Raw genomic sequence first — 21,816 nt, forward strand, 5'->3', positions numbered from 1 at the left:
AATGTTGCCTGCATCTCCTGCTTTGGCAGCAAGAGTATCGCCTGAAATTAAATCCGCAAGTGTTGCTGCAAGGCAGGATGAGCAATGTACACGTCCACCATTTGCACGTAAAAGCAAACGTAGATGGAGCGTATGAGGTACAGCAAACATGCAATGAGCAAGCGTCCACAGACTAGATGGAAGATGCAAGATAGAGAACAGAAGCTGGCTTTCACTGGATTTTGTCGTGATATGGATTGGATTGACAAGTGCCTTCTCCCAATGTTGCCTTGTAATAATGAAAATCCCCCAAACTTGTAATTTCACGCAACACACTGAAACTTGATTGTTGTTTCTTTACATTTGTTAACACCTAAAATCTACGACAAACACTTTAAATTCTTGTGAAAAGACAGGGCCATTGATTCTCTCCGGAAAGATCAAGGGTTTTCAAGGATCATTTAAAAATTCCAGGACTTTCCAGGCCTTGAAATTGACACTTCTAAATTCAAGGGTTTTCAAGGATTTCAAGGACCTGTGCGAACCCTGAAAATGCAGTAGACAAGCAGCCAGCGCGGAAGAGATTCAGCATCGCTAAGGACCTTGCATCACCAGGCGTGGTGTTTTCCAGCAATAACGAAAAGCGGCAATCCTACATTCTCGATTTTTTTAAGGTTTGAAAGCCAAGGTTGCAGAAATATGTGGTTGCAAGTCAAAGCTACACTGTTTTTGCTCATTTTCAAAGGTTTCCTCACTGCTGCGTTTTCCTGGTTGTTATGTCTTGTATTCCCGGTCCGGTGAAACACGTATGAACGGGGTTCCATACAGGTCAAAAGGATCTTCGCAACTTGCAAACAGAACAGTTCCCCTATAGTACTAACTGCTTAGGCAGTACTGTTTTTATGCATTTTCATTTATATATACAGCTAGGCTGGGGAAAAAGCAACATAACAGTGAACGCAGCACAATATAAAATGTTCGTAAGGACGTGCACAAGTGAGTTCCTGCCATACACTGAAATGCAGGTGCGCACACAATTAAGCGCTTCAGTTTGGAATTCAGACCCAGCCTACCCGCAACAAGCTGCTACTGCACACTGAAGGTCACATACCGCCGACGATGAGGTACACATTTGGGAAGGCGGATTTTGCCTGCATAAGTTGCCTGGCATGGCCCTGGTGGAACAGGTCGTAGATGCCATCAGCGTATATCCTGATCGGCCGGGGTGCTGAAAAGGCAAGGGAGACAAAAGAGAAAATTAAAGCCGTTCCATTCAATGTGAAAGCTGTCGGAAGTGCAGCGCAGTGATTCACCATAATGGACTGTAGCGCCGTTATCCGCTTACTGCTACCACCCAATGCAATTCAAATTTCCCGACTTAGCAGAGCTCGCGCGCCCCCAGCCTGAAACTGCAGCAGCGGGAGCTCTGTTCTTTTTGTGCTTGCTTTTCCTCCTGCACGTGCCCTCATTGCAATGCCACTTTTTTCACTTAGTAAAAACCAACCCAACGAGCGTTCCTAACTAAATGAACGCAGCTGCTGCCAGTTAATTACGTATATTTTGCCTCAAATGTACCTAGTTTTCTTTGTGCTAAACAACGGGGAGATGTATGACAAGCACCAGCGGCTCACAAATTTTGAACGTTTGTGACCACATAAACCGCTTGGCTTTCGAAGCCTCTGGGTTACACCACGACGACAGCGGCTACAATGGAACGCCGTGCACGTGGCTCTTCTTCGGTCTAGCGAGCGAGCTACGACAAGACGCTGTCCTGAAGTGCTCTGCGCTTAAAGGAAACTTCTGAGTTGATCAGATGGACGTAAATGCGCTCACGACAGTGCAAGCTTTATGCTCTTTCTAGCTGAATATACACATGCAGAATCAAAGGCAGGTGAAAAAAAAAATCAGCCCAGAAGAATAGCCACTTCTAAACAAAAGCAGTGCGATTAATTACGGATTCAACATATTCTGATGAACAAAAGGAGACAACAGCGGCAGAAAGTAAAGTCACTTCCAGTGGCAAGGAAATCGCCGTTGCTTTAGCTTGCTTCATTCACTTACTTCCCCAACTCTTTACAAAGAGAAATTGGAAAAAAAACAAAAGCACAGCATTTCTTTTCTTCCCAACATAGCAAAACATACAAGAGTAGGCTTTACCAGTCCTGTGATTTCACTACTTGAAATCTATTTACAGATGCTGAGATTACATATCTAGACGGGTGGATATGGGTTCTTTCCCAAAGTCAAGTCATGGTACAGCTTCACAAAGAACTATTGCGCTTTGGAGGCAAAACCTGCCTACCTTGGCCTGACGCTGCCATTTCCTTTGTGATCTTAATGCTGTAGTCACACCTTTCTCGCTCTGCCACGGCAGAGGGGTCATCGTTGAAAGGGGCGGGGGTGCTGAGTGTCTGCAGCAAAATAAAAACATCATCATCATCAGCCTATCTACACCCACTGCAGGGAAAAGGCCTCACCCATTAATCTCCAATTATTCCGGTCCTGTGCTAACAGCAGCCAGTTTATCCCTGCAAACTTCTTGATCTCATCTGCCCATCTAACTTTCTGCCAACCCCTGCCATGCTTGCCTTCTCTAGGGATCCACTCTGTTACCCTTAATGACCAACGGTTATCTTGCCTTCGCATTACATGCCCTGCCCACGTCCATTTCTTCTTCTTAATTTCTAGTAATATGTCCTTAACACGTGATTGTTCCCTGACCCACCCCGCTCTCTTCTTGTCCCTTAATGTTACACCTATCATCTTCCGTTCCATTGCTCGCTGAGTCATCCTCAATTTAAGTTGAACCCCTTTATTAAGCCTCCAAGTTTCTGCCCCATAAGTGAGTACCGGTAAGATGCAGTGGACATACACTTTCTTCTTCAGGGACAATGGTAGGCTGCCATTCATTATCTGAAAATGCCTGCTGAATGCACTCCACCCCGTTCTTATCCTTCTAAATATCTCTGGCTCATGGTTGGGATCCAGGGTCACAACTTGGCCTAAGTAGATAACACCAATAACAACAATACAAAACAAAAACAAAAATGAAACTCTGCTCTCCCATAAACTTAGACTCAATAGGGCTCAGAATAATAACCACCTTAAAAACAGTACAAGCTTGAGTGCCCACATAATCAGCCCTTCAAGGCAAACTACACTCAAAAACTTTTTTGCCAAAATTTGATCCAAATAAGTTGTTTATTCTCGTAAAATCACCACGGCAAAGTACTCAGCCCAATACCCACATATAGCACAATAAGTGCAAGCAATCAAAGTAGCTCTGTAGCAGACGATGTTTGCACCTGGCAGAGAATCGCCAAAACAAGCTCCCAGTGGCCTGTGATGGAGAAGAGGAACCTGTCCCGTAGAGCTTGCGCTTCTCTGGCGACTGGCACAGCACACTGCCGTGTGCCATACGGTGGTGCATCGCTGTACTTTACACTTGCCATGGTACATACCAAGCTGTACCGCCGTCAGCATCCCGTTTCAAAACTAATCGCATACACAATTTTTCGTTCAATGAAGAAAATTAGAAGCCTACAAACTGTATGCATGCTTGTGATGCTTCTGGAGTTAGCAAAATATTTTGTATGAAAACATTATTTTTACTCATAAAAATAGCACAAAACACGCACTTTCCTGTACATGTATCATTCATATCGCACCTGTCACAGAAAAAAGAGATCTTATAAAAATCATTCACCTTTTTCCCATCCACGTGCAATATTTGCTGTATTTTGGCTGTACCAACACCACCGTTTGCAACCCCTGGACATCTCCAAAAGTTTGACTAACTTGAGTTGTTCTACATGTGGTATAAACATCAGTGCCACTTTTTCCTCCCTTGTTAAGTGAACCAAAACCATCTTTGCTCATGGTAACAAATATATCCGCATGAAGATTGGCTGTCTTCTTTTCAAACTGCGAAAGCTAACAAAACTAAATGATAAACTACATCATTTCTTTCAACTGCAAAATAAAGTACTATTCACTTCTGTAAAGTGTTAGGCTTAGTTTAATACCAAGTGAAATTTTACCAACTACACATGTCCCTGATGAAAGTGGCAAACAGTGGTACACAGGTAGCTTTTTTTGCGTTCTAGTGCATCATTACGCTTTGATTGATTGATTCTGGGGTTTAACGCGCCGACGCAACGCAGGCGATGAGGCGCGCCATAGTGGAGGGCTCCGGATTAATTTTGACCACCTGGGGATCTTTATCGTGCGCCGAAATCTCGTACATACGGGCGTTTTTGCTTTTCGCCTCCATCAGAAAAGCGGCCGCCGCAGCCGGGAATCGAACCCGCGACCTCGTGCTCAGCAGTGCAACGCCTCAGCCACTGAGCCACCGCGGCGGGTATCATTAAGCTTTGGAAGCTAACACGCGGTTCCAAACTGAGCTTACAATTTGATCTTCAATGTGCAGTGATATGAAAGTTACCGAGCAAATATTCACAAATTGCTTGCACTTAAATAAAAGCAAAACAGTTTGTGACTCATCGCTGCCCGTGTGCAGTTTGTTCCATAAAAAAAAAAAAAAAAGTGAGATGATAGCCAACGCACCGGACAACCAAAGGCTGCTTTTCAATATCATACGAGCAAACAGTTTTGTAAATCGGGCCTTGCTTTTTTACTCGCAATTCCAAGGACTGTTACTCCAGCAGGTGAATGATTCCGACACAAAAATAACTTGGTCTGCTCCATCTCGGTTGATAGCAACGCGATGTCGGCACTTAGCTTAGCCTTGGTAAAATGTCAGCGGAAGTTCTGTGGAAATGACAGTGCAAAACATAATGCGAACACGCGCATTTGGAGGCTGCTGCCAGCGTGCCCGCTTCCATTCCATCACCTACATCACGTCCGGCCGCCAGTAATGGCTGCTTTTTTTTTCAGTTTCAGTTTCAAAAAATGGCGATCTTCACTAACCATTTGCGCAGCATGTGTCCTAGTTTGAAACACAGTGCTTTGCAGTTAGCACTCATTTTATGTGCACTATTAGATGACATTATTTTTACACTGGTGAAAATTTGACTGTAGTTGCCCTTTAATGTCCTTCCTAATGCCTTCAGGCCACAAGACACAGGTGAAAACCAAAGTGCCAGTACAGGAAAAAATTAACGTGGTCAATTGTGGATTCATTGTTACCAACAGATAAGTTGCTTCCAACAAATACAATGAGATTGTGATTAGTATAACTGTATTCGGCATATAAGCTTCATCATCAGCCTGTCTACACCCACTGCAAGGCAAAGGCCTCTCCAATACAAGCATAATTTTATTTATGCAATTGCATAATTACAATAATGCAACTAAGTCCTTCAGGCTTACAGTGCGCACACGCTAATAGTTGCCTGTGTCATAGCTATGCCCCACATCCTAATTCATAGCATTCACTACTCTATCAATAACAATGAACACACCCTCTGGACATGCCCACACATACAAAGCACCCCGAGATCTTCCCTGCAACCAAATCCTGCCACAAAGCGCCCTCCTTGCTGGGAGGCACGGGTCACACCGCCTAAGGAGCTTGAAGGGCTCTATCTAATGGACCACACTTGCGAACCACATTAAAAACACACCAGGACTATAGTCCCTGTAACCCAACCAAGAAGCCACGCAGTCCTTTGGACACAGGTTTCAAAATAAAGTTTATCTCACTTTCTCTCTCAATCAATAAGCGCGGCCTGCAGGCATTGTCTTGCATATGGCCTCCATGTGGAGATTAACATACCGCCCCGTCCTGTTCTGTTTTTTTTTTTTACTTTTGCCCTGACATATTTGCATCATGTGTGCACATTAATGCGAACGATCACTATCCGTTAGCCCCCTTAATGATTAAGCTTGTGTAAGCCATGCTCACAGTTCCACAATTATTAAGTTCGCACCAAGTCTGACCCAGCATAAAACATGGAGCACTACACAGCACAACTAGAGATCCAGAAATGGAAAAGGGGTAATTTTATAATACAAACTGGTACGTTCACACAAGAGTTTAACACATATTTCTTCCTTTCTCCATGCTTTGGCAAACATTGCAGGTTGAAACGCATGCACGCGGCAAAACCTTGTCTTCAGATAACATCAGTTTTCAAGTTTATGCATCACAGCTCACCCCAGAACTTTCGCAACCAGAGTATTCAGCGATAGAAATGACAAAACGGCACTGCACGGCACGTTCAGTGTGCCTTTGCTATTTAGTTTCATTACTTACAGAGTGCGCCATGATCATATGCCTTCTCTATGGTCGGATCTGTTGCACAAAAGTTGGTCACAATGTTAAAAATACACTGCCGGCAGGACGGGCGCAACAACAGACGCTAACAGCGAAGTTTTGCCAGATCCAACTGCGGCACAAGCAATGAAGCAATCAACACACACGAGTTAATGGTGACTGTTTTTCTGTTCATCCCGAAAAGAAAAAAAAGTCGAACAAAAACAAGTTTGCACTGACCGAGTGCAGCTGATACGTTGTACATCGACTAAATGTCACTCAACTAGACATCTCCCTTTATTCAGGAAGTTCGGTGTGACAATAGAAACTAAGCAGACAAAAGGCAGACAGTAGCGGCAGAGGGCACACGTCAGCCTGACTCACGCCACAGGCCTCTCAGCTGGAGGAAGTGGAGGCCTGCACTTTTCCACGTGCGCGGTCAGTATCACACAACCCTTATCTCATGCCGCCCGACTTGCAACCTCTCCAAAATAAAAAATAAGCTGCATGAGACAGTATTTCATTTTTACTTTCAAACTGATATCATTCAGGTGCGAACAAATACCTGTAATTAAAACTGCTTAGGCAATCTGAAACCTGTCAATTTTCCAGGCACTACTGCCATTTGCAATCCCAGTGCTTTGGTCAGAGTCCCTTCAGCTCTTCTTTTGTACCTTACTCGCTGGTTACTTTATATGAACAGCATGTAATAAGGGGCACATAAATAGGCATCGAACGTGCACGGTGAAAATGACTGAGGAGACTGACCATGCGTTTTGTGGCGGGACTATCTTGTGAGACAGCATTGTCCACACGTGTCCTTTTCCTTTGGGAGCCAGACATGCTTGTTTGGAAAGGCTTCCTCAGGTCTGAAAGAATGCGGCAAAATGTTGGCGAAAGAAAAACGGCCTTACTTCCGACTTTACAGGCCTGAGACATGAAACACAAAGGAGCGCGCCCAACCTAGATGTACCTGACTTTTGGTGGGGAAAAAACGGAAATGAAGTGTTGACGCTTACCCATCTGTCCCCGTGCCGTATTACAACGACCAGCCTTAGCGAGGACGCACGCGAAACCTTTCCGGTCAATCTAATCTACCCAGACAGCTTGCATGTCTCATGCTCAATCTTGAAACTCCGATAACGCGTAGTCCGTGCAGCCCCTCTTTGGCGCTGGGCGTGTCAGGCGGCGTCTGCCCGGCTTTCTCCGGAAACTTGGCAGCCAGGCCGCTTTTTCTACCCGGTGTGAAAAAGGGCGTGCAAAGTTCAACAGTCGACGCAAACGCACGCAGCGACCAATCGAGCGAGGCCGAGCCACTCGAACGACCTTAACACGCGGCGCGACGACGGCGCAAGAACATCCGCGAACAGCTTGCGCTCAGCAGCAGACGCTCACTCAATCTGCTTGCCCGGCTGGCATAAACGTGTTACCCTTCGGCTGCCCCGAGTCTTGCCTCGCTCTACGTCGGCCGCTACGTGTCAGACCGGGGATTGCGCAACAACACGCCCGCGATCGCCGGCAGTGCGGGAAACCGTGCCCGGAGCAGTTGGATTTCGAAAACAACAGACGTTCCTCTCAAGTCGCTCCCAGCTACAACGGCGCGCTTTTTGCGGAGGGCAGCATAAAATCTGCGCGTTGCGCGCGCACTGTGGGTACTTGTTGTTGCTTGCGTCCGCTTAATTAGGTAAACAGGCAATCAAACCTTGTAAGTGTAGCAGCAAGCCCCAAGGCTACTTGCGACAGATCAATGCGAGCTCCAGGGAAAGCTCATTCATTCGACCGCGGCGGCCCAGACTGACCTCGTCCTTCTTTCGCTGTTTATGCAGTTGGTGACTCATCGCCGGACACGCACCGCTATGCAAGGTCACCAATGCCCTTGCGACTTAGATAAATCCCACGACTCCTAAGGATAACGTGCAATATGCAAATGCGCATGATACGAGTAAATAAATCTCATGCGAGAAATTCGCATGCGCCTACACAGTTACGCAGTGACTGCACCGGTCAAACTCAAGACGGATGACCAGAACGATAAGGACGTGAAAAACAAAACAAACTTACGTGTTTGTCTAAGAGAACAGCATACGTCGAGCTCAAATAAAAAAATATCGCGATTACCCCCACACCCAAATAACACACCGCAGCAAAACGAGCCGCCGCAGACGTTCCAAACAATTCGTCACGTGACTGCTTTCGGACTTCACCGCCAAAAAGAGCCGTCTTTGCACTCTAAAGTGAAACTCACAGTGGCGCTGCAAATGCGGTATATATTTTTTACAAGAGACATTTTAGTGACAGTCTTGTAACTAAGAGTAATATTTGTGCCTTATGACACAAAATGTCTGTGTAAATTTTTAACAGAGAAGAAATCCAATTGTTTGGCGGCAGCTGTTCAGTTTTGAACGGCTAGTGGCGGTTCGCACAGTTCCTGTTTACGCGTACTTTGGCGCCAAATTTTACCCATGCGCGCTGCCGACGTCCCTAGGTGATCGGTTTTACGAAGACATGGATGATGACTCGGGTGAGTGAATATTTGGGACAATTAATTTCATATGCGATAGACTAAGACTACAAATGATCGCTGGTTGCAGGTTCCTTCGTCAAGAACAGAGCGAAACGTCAGAGACCTGACAAAGGTGGGAGGTTTGCGGCCCTCGAGAGGCTCAAGCAAGTCAAAGAGGGAACTCGGAGCAAATACGAAGTACGCCCTTTTAACTCTGAATACCTCGAGTACTGCATTAGAAAGCTTCATTTAGATCGCGCTATTTTCGGCTGCCGCTAATAAACAATATTTGTGTGTGTTCCAGCTAAAAGAAGAGGCTTCAGTTTACGACGAAGTCGACGAGACCGAGTATTCTCGTCTCGTACAAGAACGTCAAGAGGACGAGTGGATTGTAGACGATGGTAAGTTCGTAGACTTCAGAAGTGCAAACATTAACGGCATGCATCTAGTCGTCCATATGTGCACTACTTAGTGCAGAGAAGTCGGTCACCAAACAAGTGTACTGCGCTAGCTAAATTTGGCTGCCTGTCTACTTACAATTCGGAAAGTTGGAAAGGCGGGAAAAAAAAAAAAATCTTTGTAAAATTTAAAAGGTTTGATTCGTGCCAAACTGTGTCTTTCTTGGTCCATCATCTTAACAGGTGGGTCCGGTTATGTTGAAGATGGGAGGGAGATTTTTGACGATGACATCGGAGAAGAGCAGTACGATGCCCCCAAGAAAGGTAGCAGTGTTCTCTTTTCTCTCAATCTCTCTCTACTGATGTCTGGAGATAAAGTGACACAGGACGGCATCGTATGCAGCCAAAACTGCAGCCAAGAACCTGTACAAGCCACCCGGCTCGAAGAAACCTGGGGAGAAGGCTGGCACCATTGCAGCTATGTTCGCGCAGCAACCCAAGAAGAAGGCTGAGGTAAAGGCCGTCTGCTCTCGTCCACGTTCCTTTCAAAGCATGGTTCTTCCTCTTCGTACTGGCCAGGCCACAAAGTGCACTTTGGGGATCACATCTTGAACAGAGATATCATCCTGCACTCGAGTGTATAGTACCGCATTTAACTGCATTGCTTGTGGGATTATTGAAGACACGCAGAAAGGGGCCGTCTTTTAAGTCATACGGAGCAACTTTTTTGCAACTTCTGGAGAAACATAATTTTCAGCCAAATAAAGCTTCACAAGTTTCGTTAAAGGGGTCTGGAAGTGCCTTCTGCACTCTGTGGAGTACCTGGGGTTCTTCCTGCACAGATAGTGTAATCTTCTCCTACAAAAATTTTGTTGATGCGATTGGTGTTAACGGAGTTAGCCCACATCAAAATAGCACATACACTTAAAACCCGATCAAACAAAGTCACCGGGAATCGCGAATTACTTTGTTCAATCGGAACTTTGTAAAATCGGGACGGCCATGTCACAAGCAGTTCATTTCATGAATTCAATGCCTAGAGAGAGGCAGCTACCATGACGTCGTAATTGTGGCTGCTGCGGAGTTTGCCGGTGAATAATTTAGGCATGCACTAAAGGTCCACAGTGAAAATAAGCCAGCCAGGGCTTGCCCAGAAGCGCGATGTAAGATATACTATTAGGTGAGGACACGGAGCAAGATAAACAGGAGTGCCAACTTCGCTCTCTCCTGCGGGCTCTTAATGTCCATCACTCGCGGAGTGCAATGTAGATGGCACAGCGAATGGTCCGGCGGCTAAGCGGCCAGCGTTCCCCGTGCGCCGGCGGGCGCGTTGGCGGAACGCATTTCGTCGGCTTTTGTCGTCTGCTTCGGCGACGGTAGTTTTTGGCACGGAGTGCTTTGGGCCTGCGTTGGCGCCGCTTCGCATTCATTGCGCACCTCCTTCGCACGGCTTGATTAACTTGTTCGACAGCACCTTCTGGGTAACCCGAACCCGAAGGAATTGAGTGGTCGTATGGCACGGCAAAGATGTGTTAAGGATTGGTTTGCATGGCAGGAAAACAAAATGTAGGGGGCACATATAGACATATGGCTGCTATACAAACACTACCTTTTGTGCAGTGCTTGCCGAAAATGTGACTCCGTTTGTAAATTTGTGAACACCAATTCGGCTGTGTTTTAACAGGTTTTACAAAAGGCGAAAGGAGCAACTGGTTCTGATCACTAGCGATTATAAAAGTTGCCTCAGCTTTCTCGTTGTTCTCCAACTTACGTCCAAAACAGAGTGTGCCTAGAACACGGACCGGCACTCACACGCTCATCAGAAAATAACAGAAACGCGATAACATCACCCGCGACTGCCCGCGACGTAGCAATCTGCTCAAGATTGAGGCCCTGACAGTGCGGTCTTTTCACAAGCCTTCATTTCGCGATATTTGAATTCGTCCGGACCCTATATCTCTGTGGTGATGACTCACCAAAAGAAAAGGTTTGACGAGCCGGGTGTTTTGCTGGTCAGCCGCTTAAAGAAAAAAAAGCGCCGGGAACTCTCGTAGGCCTAAAATTGCAGCCATACAAATCGTAGCATTTTATTTGGAGTCCACGGCGTTATCGACGAGATAACACGACTGTAGAGCGACAGTGAACATCGGGCGGTAAGTTGCGGTATGGGTTACAATGAAGGTTGCGTTTGATATTCTTGGGTGCCTTATCAAGATGACAGTGTTTTTGTACACTTATTACAACAGGGCAGCCGTCCAATTCAGTCATTGGCACAGAAATGTGTGTCTCATTGCCGTTTGCCGATGGAGGCTCCGGGCGACCCTTGTAAGCATTGTTCGTGCGCAGAAGCGGCATAAATAATTAAGCAGGCGGCTGGAGAGTGGGTCAACAACAGAGGGTAATTTTTGCGCTGCATCGGTTTGTCGTAAGCAGAATCACGCTAGACTGCATGTTGTGGCGTTTCATATTACTCTTGCTCATTCTTTGGTGATTCTAAAGTCATCGTCGTTCAGTTGCGTCTTACACCTGCTGGGTTAGTACAATATTTTTAGCGGGTCTTCATAATGCCAGAATAAACGCCCCCGGATAGGGAATAAGCTATCGCCATGTATGTGGTGGCGTGCGATTATCTGCGCCGTCTATTCCGGCTGCGCACGGGTGTTTAAAATCCGCGCGTGCAGGCATTCCTCCTGCATAGTAGGACTGGCACACGGTAGGCGTCGTTGCGAAAGAAACGACGCCTCTGGGGAGAACGAAGAAGGGAAGAGCCATGTACAGAGGCACAGTGACGAGAGGGCAAACGAAGGAGGAAGAGAGCAAAGGGAAAGCTGGGTGGCCGGCGGCGCGTGGACGTTATCGGCCCGAGCAAAAAAATTTTTCTGGGCCACAGTCGGCGCTCCTCTTTATATCTTGCTCCGTGGGTGAGGACACGGCTTGCAAAACAAACTTGTACTCGTCCTAATAAATTCGCCTAACTGATGTCGCTGAGACCATTGACTGCAGCGCCCTCCAGCGGGAGAGAAAAGAAGCTGCCCGAGAGCCGGCCACTCGAAGGTGTTCGGATCTTTTCGGTTTCTTGTCAGGCCTTCTCGGCAGCTTCCGTAACCATTTGTCTGCTTCATGTCTGCTTGCCGCGGCTTGGCCGGTTCCGCCGACTGGTGGTGCAGACGATAATTTGAAAGCCGTGCGAAAGCCTTTGCGCTCGCCCCAGTGTTTCAACGTGTTCTAGGCATGTGTTTTGAGTCGGTAACAATCAAAAGAAGGTATGGAACACTAAGCTGAAGGGAATGGGTGCCGCGGTAGCCGTTGAGCACTCACACAAGTGAGATTTTATGCTTGTGCAATGAAAAAAATGGGGTGCAGATACCTTATTGAGTACGTACAGCAGCGGCTGGCAAGAAAACGTGACAATATTTAGCGTTTCCTGCGATCTTAAACGAATGATTGCGTGTCTGCAGCCATCCTCAGTGGAAAATGATGCTACTTGCAGTCAGCATTTGTCTGAGAGTGCGGTTGCACGAAAGGGTACTTTTCAGAGCTTGGAGGGGAAGTGCTACTGAATGTCAAAGAGGAGCGCGCTCGCAAACGATGCAGTGCCCTTGATTTTACTGTTGGCTACAGCCCACCAGCTACTCAGTAGAAGCAGTGGCAAAAAGAAAGCGCCTGTTGCCGGGACAATGCCCTGATGTACAAGGAAAGTAGCCTGAAATAGATTAAACTAAGGGAGAGTACGCTGACGTCTCTTCGTCGTAAATGACGTTGCACAAAGCAGGGGAGATCTTGTCAAAGTCACTGCCGGTGTCCAATGTTCAGAGGAGCTACGCGCGCATCTAAATGAACCTAATTAGGATGCCTGACCTCTCGCAGCTGTTTAAACAATGCAATAAATTACGCGTTAAAATCGCGTTGTCTGAGCTCACACAAACAACGTTGTTTTACACGCATTAGGCGCATGCGAGCCACCTTGCTTCGGACAGTCGTTGGTCATGCCACTTGAAGCCTAGGACGCTGGGAAGCTTAGTTAGGAGTTCTACCACCAGATGTCCTTTCAATCAAAGGTCTATGTGCAGCGGCACAGTGCCGCCAACTCTATTTGACAAATTTTTGGGCTGGTGTGTCCACACCTAAAACTGTATCTTACACCGTGCCCAAAAGTCGTCAGACAGTTCAGCATACGCACGAAACAGAGCGCTTTTTTTGTTGCACCACCTCCCCTCTGAGCGAAACGTTCTTGGCTCTCATATCCTGGAACCACCTAAACAGGGCTTCCTCCAATTTCTTGGACGGGGTGGTGTTGACATTCATTTTCTTCGACATAATTCCATACGAAGTGGAATGGATGACACCCTTTTCCTTCAAGATTGTGGAAAGCGTGCTGGCCGGAATGCCATAGGCTGCGGCCATGGGACTGCTGAGTTTATCTTGTAGAGCTCCGTGAAACTGAAACTAAATGCCTAATTGGTGTTTTTTTTTTTTTTTTTTTTTTTTTTCTTCTACGTGGCACAGTAACTTTTCATGGCATTCTGACAAAGCAAATTCGAAATTGCTCCTTTTTTTAATTTCCGTTTCTTGAAATACTTCGTTAAATTTGGAATGGCGCTGAATCTATTCCGTTGGTTCGAGTTGATAGAAGCATGGAGCCATATAGGCATATGTATATGTTTTACCTCGTTTCTTTCGTCTACGTCTTGTTTGCGCCACGTTTTCGTCTTCCTTAAAACCATATAGGCACCTGTGGGGCAATCCAAATTTTTTGTTAGATTGGGAAATTCCTAAAATTGGGTTTTGTTAGATCGAGTTTTGCTGTATTTCAATTCTTCACCCTCTAACCATTTGTATTGCTGTGGAAAGTAGAGCCACGCTGACTTATCACGGTGACAGGCCTTATCTTGCCCTTGTCCAATGAATGGGGTGATTCCAAGTTTGTGTCAGTTTCAAAAGCATTCGTTTCCAGTGTCCCTGATGAGAAACTACTACAGGTTTGCAATGAAGCCAACACCAGCAGATACACATCTGTATGCTGCTCCACATGTGCGTATGCTACACTAGGGTTTAAAATGGACACTTTGAAACAACAGACATAAACTCAGCCTTTGTTAAATGAGTGGATAAACCAGTGTCGTGATTACATTTGCAGAACAAAATTATCTCTCTCTAACCACTCTTGATGGGTGCTCACAACCTGCTTCTGGCATTACCTCGACATGCGTGCTATACTGAGCACTTGTAATTGAATTGCGGTGTTCCTGGGCTTTGCTTCAGTGCTGTCTGATATGGCTGTAGTAATCAATGATGCCATTAGCAGAGTGCTCTTCAAATGTGTTGGAGGAAGCCAGAGGGACATTGAAGGCAAACATCTTTCCACGAAGTGCATGAATGCCTTGCCGACAATACCATGTAAAAGGGTAACACTAATTAACAAGTGCCGTCAAAGAGCAGATGATGCAAGAGCAACGCTTAGCATAACCGGAAATGCATGATAAAAAGACCAATAGCAGGGGTCCTTGCTTTGTGGCGTGTAAATGGTTGCTTGTGGAATGGTTGAGATTCAAAATGAGAGCGGAATTACGTAATTGCGAGCTTCCTGATGTCTGAGAAAAAGCAATATTTGGCTCTGACTTTCTTGGCCGTAACCTCACAATTGAGCAACTTTTTTGACCATGTTAATGCAAAACAAGTTTCAGGGCTCTTTAAAATTAATGGAGGGGGGATTTTTTACTCGCTGCATTCAGAACCTCTGGATGCTCGAAAGAAACAAAGCAAACCATATTTTTGTTTGCTAAGTGCTGCTATTTTAGTCGGGAAACTAATCATAAGAATGACTTTTTTCCAAATCTGGGCACCTCACAAAAATTATGCCAAAACGTTTGCAGCAGCTGTCAACACGAGCAGAATGTAAGCATAAAGCACTACCAACAACAAAACAAGAATGAGGGTTCAGTGCTAGTTGGTGCATGTCATAACAGCAAACAACGTGTGGAGCATAAAGTCAGGGGGCGTTTGATTTATTAAAAAGAATAATTGGAACTGTGAGTTGCTAATGTCTTCAATAGAAGGCAGATAATGTGCCTGGCATCTCATTTTTAGTAAACGGTTTTGCTTCTGTTAGCCAAGGGGATGGGGGGCAACTTGCACAGGGTTCGCACAGGTCCTTGAAAACCTTGAAAACCCTTAAATTTAGAAGTTTCAATTTCAAGGCCTGGAAAGTCCTGGAATTTTTAAATGGTCCTTGAAAACCCTCGATTTTTTTGGAGAGAAACCAATGGCCGTCTTTTTAAAAGAATTTAAAGTGTTTGTCGTAAATTTTAGGTGTTATCAAATGTAAAGAAACATTGTAACAAACAAGTTTCTGCTTATTGCGTGAAATTACAAGTTCGGTGGATTTTCATTATTACGAGACGACATTGGGAGCAGGCACTTCTCAATCCAATCAATGTCATAATACAATCCAGTGAAAGCCGGCTTCTGTTCTCTATCTTGCATCTTCCAATGTGTTCTGTGCCTTATACACTCCACCTGTGTTTGCTCTTACGTGCAAATGGTGGACGTGTGCTTAGTTCGTCCTGCCTTGCAGCAACACTTGCTGATTTAATTTCACCTGGTACTCTGCCGACATAGCAGGCAACATTAACGAAGTTTTGAAATCAAACAGCCTGAGAAAAATACAAAGAAAAAAGAAAAACCTCTAAATACCAACCATGAAATAAAAAATAAAGCTGGGGGAGCATTCACAAACCCGTTAGCGCCTATCTAAATGTGCACTAGTGTGCTTAGGTATTGCGCAATAAAAAACATTTTGCATTCTATTGAAAAAGTCATAAATAATCCCAGATAAAACATTAGATGGGGACCTTTAAAATGCGTTTTCTGGTCCTTGAAAGTCCTTGAAAACCCTTGAATTTTTGCTTTTGAAGCCTGTTCGACCCTGTTGCAGCCCTTTGGGGTATCCATGGGGAACAAACGTTTTTTTGTTATTTATTGTCCGTTTATTTTCAGAATCATGTTACCGTAAATGATGACGAGCTCCTGGACAGTATCCTTGGTTCCGTTTCAAGCACCGAGGCAAAACCGGCTCCGGCAATACCATCAAGGTAACTGCATGCTCCCCTTCTTTCAAATAAAACACTAAAAGCCAACAGTGCTCTACTACAGGTCAAAATTCCCAAAGCCTTTAACTATCAAACTCTTTTCTCCCAAAATAGTTTGGAATTGAATTGTTCCCTGTTAGCTAGTTCAACCAGGCAACATTTCTGAACATATCAAGTTGATTTTTCAAAACATTGGCAATGACAAGAAAAGAAATTTACTAAGAACGCATGTCGACCGGGCAGCATCTTTGTATAAAACTCGTTACGGAAAGCCAGAAGACAAAGGGGCCTATACTTGCAAAGGGGACCATGAGTCTATTTGTGCAGAAGAAAGGGATTTTTTTTTTTTCTGCGCCATGTTCACAGAAGTTAAAGCGTTTGAACTGCAAGATTAGTTTGAAAACTATAGCTGTCTTGAATTGTAAAACCTAATATATTTGGGCTTACCCAGTGGCACTGTGTGATGAAATTGCTGCTTCAAATAAACATGGGTGCACTAAGCAATTCTTATGTGCGAAAGCATTACTTGTTGTTGAGCCTAGTGCTGCCGTGTTATGCTTCCAAGTGTAATGTTTGCTTATGAGGTCGCGACTACGTAACATGGAGTGCAGCTTGCGCCATCTAGTGAACCACACGTGAGGCAATGCCCATTCACTAAGTGACGATGTGATTGCATGCCGTTTTTCTGTCATGGCTTTTTGATCATGACGCTGTTTTCAGCACAGTGAGAGTCAAGTAATGCTTTGCATTTACAAACCTTGTTTGCGAGAATAAAGAGTGCTTGGGAGAAGCGTTCACTCCGCAACGGCAATCCTACAGGCCGCCGCCAGCCAAGAACAAATTCGCCACCTCCAAGAAGCCCCCAACTGCCGTGCCTGCAAGGGAAGTGGCAAAGCATCCCAGCACCAGTTACAATGGGCGTTCTGGCACCTTCAACAACTACACCGAGCTCAAAGATGTCTACGTCAAAGAAGAGCCACTCAGCATCGACGAGTTTCAGAGCGAAGACTTAATGCACAACAGCCCAGACATCGAAGACAACTCCCCTGCTGACGCAGCGTTGAAGCGAGAGGGTGAGTACGTTTGCAGTGGTGTGAGCGCTGCTTATGGTGTGTGTATGTGGGCGTCCTGCCGCCAAACCTCAAAATAGGAGTTCTAACAAGTAAAGGGAAAGGAATGGTGCCGTCACGCTACATTTGTGTACAACGTGCGCCGTGTTCGTTGGACAACGATTTTAGTTATGGCCACTGCCTGAGATACAAGCACCTTGAACAAAAGTACGAGGGGGATGCATTTGGAGCTGGTGTATGTGGGTCGTGTGATTGATCATGTCTTGAAAGTGGCACCGAGGGGGACAGTAAGCAACAGTTACACTTTTACAAGCAAAGAAAGGAAGCGTGCTGTGCATAGTAGCAAAGTAAATTAAAATGAAATTATTATCCTATGTAATTATGCAGTGCCCTTAGCTGCAGGAGCATTTGTCCTCCAGTGTCTTCCAAGAACCCTGCAATGCTGCAACAGTTTGATGAATAAATTGCCCCGTACCCCTTTTTTCTCCCCTTTAGATTACCCGCAAGATGAAGACATGACTTGCATTCTCGATGAAGGGGATGATGACTTTCTGGCTGATTTAGAAAGCGAATCCACAAAACCGGAGCCCGCAGCTAGTGTAAAAAAGGAGACTGCAGGCGTCAAGGAGGAGGTCGCAAGTGTCAAGAGAGAGGCCACGAAAGAAACTGAAAATGGGTGACTTTTTTTTTCTGTGCACTAGTTTATGCACATGAATTGTACAGTTGTGCTTTCCAATTTCTGGTGTGTTTACTTTTCAACTGCCTTCATTTTGAATGAGTATAGAAACTGTACTGCAATATGCCGGGGAGAGATAACGGTAGCATGCAGGTTTGTCTACTGCAATGTGAGCTGTGTCAGTTGATGGCATACTGTAGTTTTAACTTACTAAATGAACACGGGGGCTTCCGGTTATATACACAGATTTTGCCTGAAATGTGCCTGCAGTTTTCTTTGCGCTAAACAATTGGGGTTTTAACTCCATCTTTGGCTCTCTGACTTCAGTTAGCATTACATCGACAAGGTGCATAGCAAGCGCTTTTAAAGGAGAACTAAGCTGTTAAAATTAAATCCTGGACATTGTACTGATGACCCAAGGTTCCCTTCGGACCTGGTATTCCTCTTTTCTACCAGCACAGTTCTGACTCGTTGTTTAATAAAGCTTTTATTCAGTTTCCTTGTTCCTTCTGATAGTCTGTTTGGAATCGTGTTTTGATTGCCATTTATTCTATGGAATGGGCATTGGCAGCAGATGGCCCTGATGACCCTCTCCCGCCTTTTTTCATATCCTTCGTCTCCCTGCTAAAACGCTCCTCTTTATGTTTCTTTTCGACGTGTTATTAAGGAAGCACCAGACGTCATCATGCACTTTCAAGTGGACACTGTTGAATTAACCGAGCTCGTTAATTCGAGCTCAGTTAATTCGAACTTCCATTTAATCCGAACTCATGCCCTGGTCCCGGCACAGCCCTGTATATTTCAATGGGTGAAAACTCGATAATTCGAACGTGTCGGCATCTAGAACGGTAATTTCGAATTGGGATCCCCTGGTCTCCATCGCTCCTCGCAGAAGTCGCCCAGAGTAATTACAATGTGTTGAAAATCTAAACCAAACCAAATTTACGAGAGATGCAAAACAACGAAACAAAAACAACAGTGTGGCGCGCGCGCTACGCTCCTGCAACAGCCTATTTCGCTTCTACAGAGGGCGCCGCGCCACCAGGGCCAGTGCTCCGGCACATGCCATTATTATTTAAGAAACATTATTTACAAAATCACCTGCCACAAACGCGTAGTAGCACCTAATTCGCGATAATGAGCCCGAAAGTGAGCTCTTTGTGTTGTGCCCGCACAGTGTGGCGCGATTTCCATTCATTCTAGAGCCCGCCCGTTAATTTGTACTCCGCTTAATTCGAACAATTTTATGCTCCCCTTCGAGTTCTAATGGACCTTTTTCCAGTAGCGATCTGCGCATGCGCGGGCTGCTGGTCCGCCATTTTTGGCAGTAGCCTCCGGCAAAATAAACAAAAGGGCACCCCCCCCCAGCTTTCTGTTTGGGGAGAGGCTATGCTGTCCAGAGCTGCGCGTTTTTATTTTTTCTCTTTCAACAGCTCGAAGTGGGTTCGTAAGTGCACACAAAAAGGGCTTTCAGGGAAAGGGGCAAATACATTTGAGGCTGACACTGGAAGCACCTACAAGCCAGTGGGGGAGTAACAAAAATGAAAAAAAGTAAAGAAAAAGGGGCGCTTCAACCACTGCAAATTAGTCACGGGAACGACGCCTGCTACGGTGACATTCACGTGAAAGGCACGGGTGACCGGTTGGTGCGGAAGGGGCTACAGTACCAGGATATTTTATGTGGACGAGTTCTACGAAAGCTCGACGTTTTGTGGGCGTGCATTGCTGCCAATTTTAGTTCGGCGTGGCGGCCGCTAGGAGGATCGGTACTGGAAAAAGGTCCATTAACAAGATTTTACTGTATTTCTATTCTTAAATTTTTCAAAATAGGAGGAAAAATGACAAACTTTGGTTTGTATGTCGTCGTCTGGGTATAATGACACCAACCTTGTTGGACAGCCCCAATGACTGCCTGCCGTTGAAACCTCTATTGGGAAGGGGTACTTTTCACTATTGGCTGCACAAAAGCCCCCCCCCCCTTCTCTCTCTCTCTCTCTCTCTCTCTCTCTCTCTCTCTCTCTCTCTCTCTCTCTCTCTCTCTTTGTTTAAAACTGCTGCTGCCAGTTGCAGAGTCACATTTAATTATCCCTGACTTGTATTTTCTTCTTGTTCCTCTAGTTTTCCACAGTGGCGTGGTGTTCACACGGAAGAAGTAGCGGCGGCCCCAGACATTTCCCTGGATGATTTGCCAACTGTGCAAAACCAGGAAGGAGAAAGCGTGATCCACTTCTTCTGGTTGGATGCCTTCGAAGACTACTTCAAAAATCCCGGCAAGTCAAGTAGCCATTCTACACCTGCAGCTTTTGAAAATTTTATACAACCACTTATTGGTGTACCTTGCCGGCATAATAGGCAGATGGAGCAATTGATACCAGGGTGATTCATTAAAGCATATTTGTTGAAGCGACCGGAGAAACCACCCAGCTCCCCCCTTTTCCTTGTAATTGCAGGTTCCCTCTGCAGTCATTTATCTTGGCTGCAACGTAAAGAAAGTTACAGAACTCAAGCCTTTACCAACATTCTTCACACGTTGACCATCATAAGTGCAGAGGATTACAAATAAACGACCCTATAGTGCACTGTGTTCCCGCTTTATGTTTTTGCCTTAAACTCTGTCTGTAGACGAACTGTGGTAGACTACAAAATGGCCACAGTTCATTTACCTTCTAGATTTAAGTTCACTCTTCCTTGAGCAGGCTGTTAGCACCGCACCAAACCTGGGGTCAAAATGTGATTATGTTGTTGATAACATTTTATGCGGTTTAATCAGCCCTCAGCAGAACTTCTTCAATATCGATATTTCAGCACGCCTTAAAAGATCTCCAGGCGATCACAATTCATAAAGCCCTACTACGGCAGAGTACATAGTTCGTCCTGCCTTACAGCAACACTTGCTGATTTAATTTCAGCTGGTGCTCTTGCTGAAAATGCAGGCAATGCAACAAACTTTTGAAATCAAACAGCCTGATCAAAACACCAAGAAAAAAGAAAAACCTTAACTACTAACCATGAAATAAGAAATAGAGCTAGGTAAGCATTCACGAACTCATTAGCGCCTATCTAAATGTGCACTAATGTGCTTAGGTATTGTGCAATAAAAAACTTTTGCCTTGTGTTGAAAAAGTTATAAATAATACCAGATAAAACATTAGATGGGGACCTTGAAAATGTTTTTTCTGGTCCTTGAAAGTCCTTTAAAATCCTTGAATTTTTGCTTTTGAAGCCTGTACGAACCCTGCCATGTCACTCCTGCCTATATTACGTCACCGTAGCGTGAAATATAAAAGTTTTTCAATATTTCTTGTGCATGCTTTATTTAGACATCTTTCGGGCCTGGAATAGAGCTAAGTTACCAAAGGCCAGTCCTTTCAAATTAAACAAAGTTGTATTTTGTCTTTATGGCCCCTTTAAACTGCAAAGCACCTCACAGCCGAGGAAGTGCAACACTGATGCGTTGAGCCCAGAAATTTACTACACAGACCTAATCAGGCTGGTTAGCTCTGCCACAAATCACTGTAGGATTTGTGGCATAATTGAAAGGGGAGGAAGGGGGGGGGGGTCTGTAAAGTAGCTAAGTGTGTGTGTGTGTGTGTGTGAGTGCGGCCTCAGTTTTTGTCTACTTTCTGTCCCTTGATTGTCACTCCCTGGCGGTTGTCTCCTCCTTTTCCTTAGGTACGGTCCATCTGTTTGGGAAAGTCAAAATTCCGGATTCGCAATCGCACATGAGCTGCTGTGTAACAGTGAAAAACATTCCAAGGAGGTTGTTCTTGCTCCCAAGAGAGTCCGTAAGTCATCTTGCCCTGTTTCAGTGTCTTTTATTTGTTTTAATTAAAAATTGGGGATGTATATAACTGATTGATTGATTGTAGGGTTTAACGCGCCGAC

At 45.3% G+C, this 21,816-nt stretch overlaps 2 protein-coding genes across 7 annotated transcripts in view; one reads left to right on the top strand and one right to left on the bottom strand.

Annotated features, from left to right (window-relative positions):
• LOC144170737 (choline-phosphate cytidylyltransferase B-like) overlaps positions 1 to 8,306 on the bottom strand; it is a 36,047-nt gene extending 27,741 nt beyond the window's left edge. Inside the window, exons 1-4 of one of the 5 annotated variants that reach the window (XM_077700718.1) lie at positions 7,216 to 7,636; positions 6,965 to 7,065; positions 2,282 to 2,390; positions 1,091 to 1,207 (exon numbers count right to left, since the gene is read on the bottom strand). In XM_077700718.1, the coding sequence (XP_077556844.1) occupies positions 1,091 to 1,207; positions 2,282 to 2,390; positions 6,965 to 7,065; positions 7,216 to 7,219 (331 nt within the window). In that variant the 5' untranslated portion in view covers positions 7,220 to 7,636. Of the gene's footprint in view, positions 1 to 1,090; positions 1,208 to 2,281; positions 2,391 to 6,196; positions 6,471 to 6,964; positions 7,066 to 7,215; positions 7,720 to 8,257 lie in introns of those variants that run through there. The other 4 variants (XM_077700719.1, XM_077700717.1, XM_077700715.1 and 1 more) reach the window with 4 other exon arrangements.
• A 40-nt stretch (positions 8,307 to 8,346) lies between these two features.
• The window catches only part of Pola1 (DNA polymerase alpha catalytic subunit), a 90,700-nt gene continuing 77,230 nt past the window's right edge, over positions 8,347 to 21,816 (top strand). For both annotated transcript variants that reach the window (XM_077700713.1, XM_077700714.1), the window contains exons 1-10: positions 8,347 to 8,717; positions 8,788 to 8,897; positions 9,004 to 9,100; positions 9,341 to 9,421; positions 9,501 to 9,610; positions 16,094 to 16,188; positions 17,005 to 17,258; positions 17,751 to 17,931; positions 20,050 to 20,201; positions 21,604 to 21,716. In XM_077700713.1, coding sequence (XP_077556839.1) covers positions 8,702 to 8,717; positions 8,788 to 8,897; positions 9,004 to 9,100; positions 9,341 to 9,421; positions 9,501 to 9,610; positions 16,094 to 16,188; positions 17,005 to 17,258; positions 17,751 to 17,931; positions 20,050 to 20,201; positions 21,604 to 21,716 — 1,209 coding nt within the window. In that variant the 5' untranslated portion in view covers positions 8,347 to 8,701. The remainder of the gene's footprint in view (positions 8,718 to 8,787; positions 8,898 to 9,003; positions 9,101 to 9,340; positions 9,422 to 9,500; positions 9,611 to 16,093; positions 16,189 to 17,004; positions 17,259 to 17,750; positions 17,932 to 20,049; positions 20,202 to 21,603; positions 21,717 to 21,816) is intronic.

This window comes from Haemaphysalis longicornis, unplaced genomic scaffold (genome assembly GCF_048455015.1).
Source record: "Haemaphysalis longicornis isolate Haplotype H1 unplaced genomic scaffold, Haemaphysalis longicornis Haplotype H1 scaffold_2, whole genome shotgun sequence".
NCBI classification, from domain to species: Eukaryota; Metazoa; Arthropoda; class Arachnida; order Ixodida; family Ixodidae; genus Haemaphysalis; species Haemaphysalis longicornis.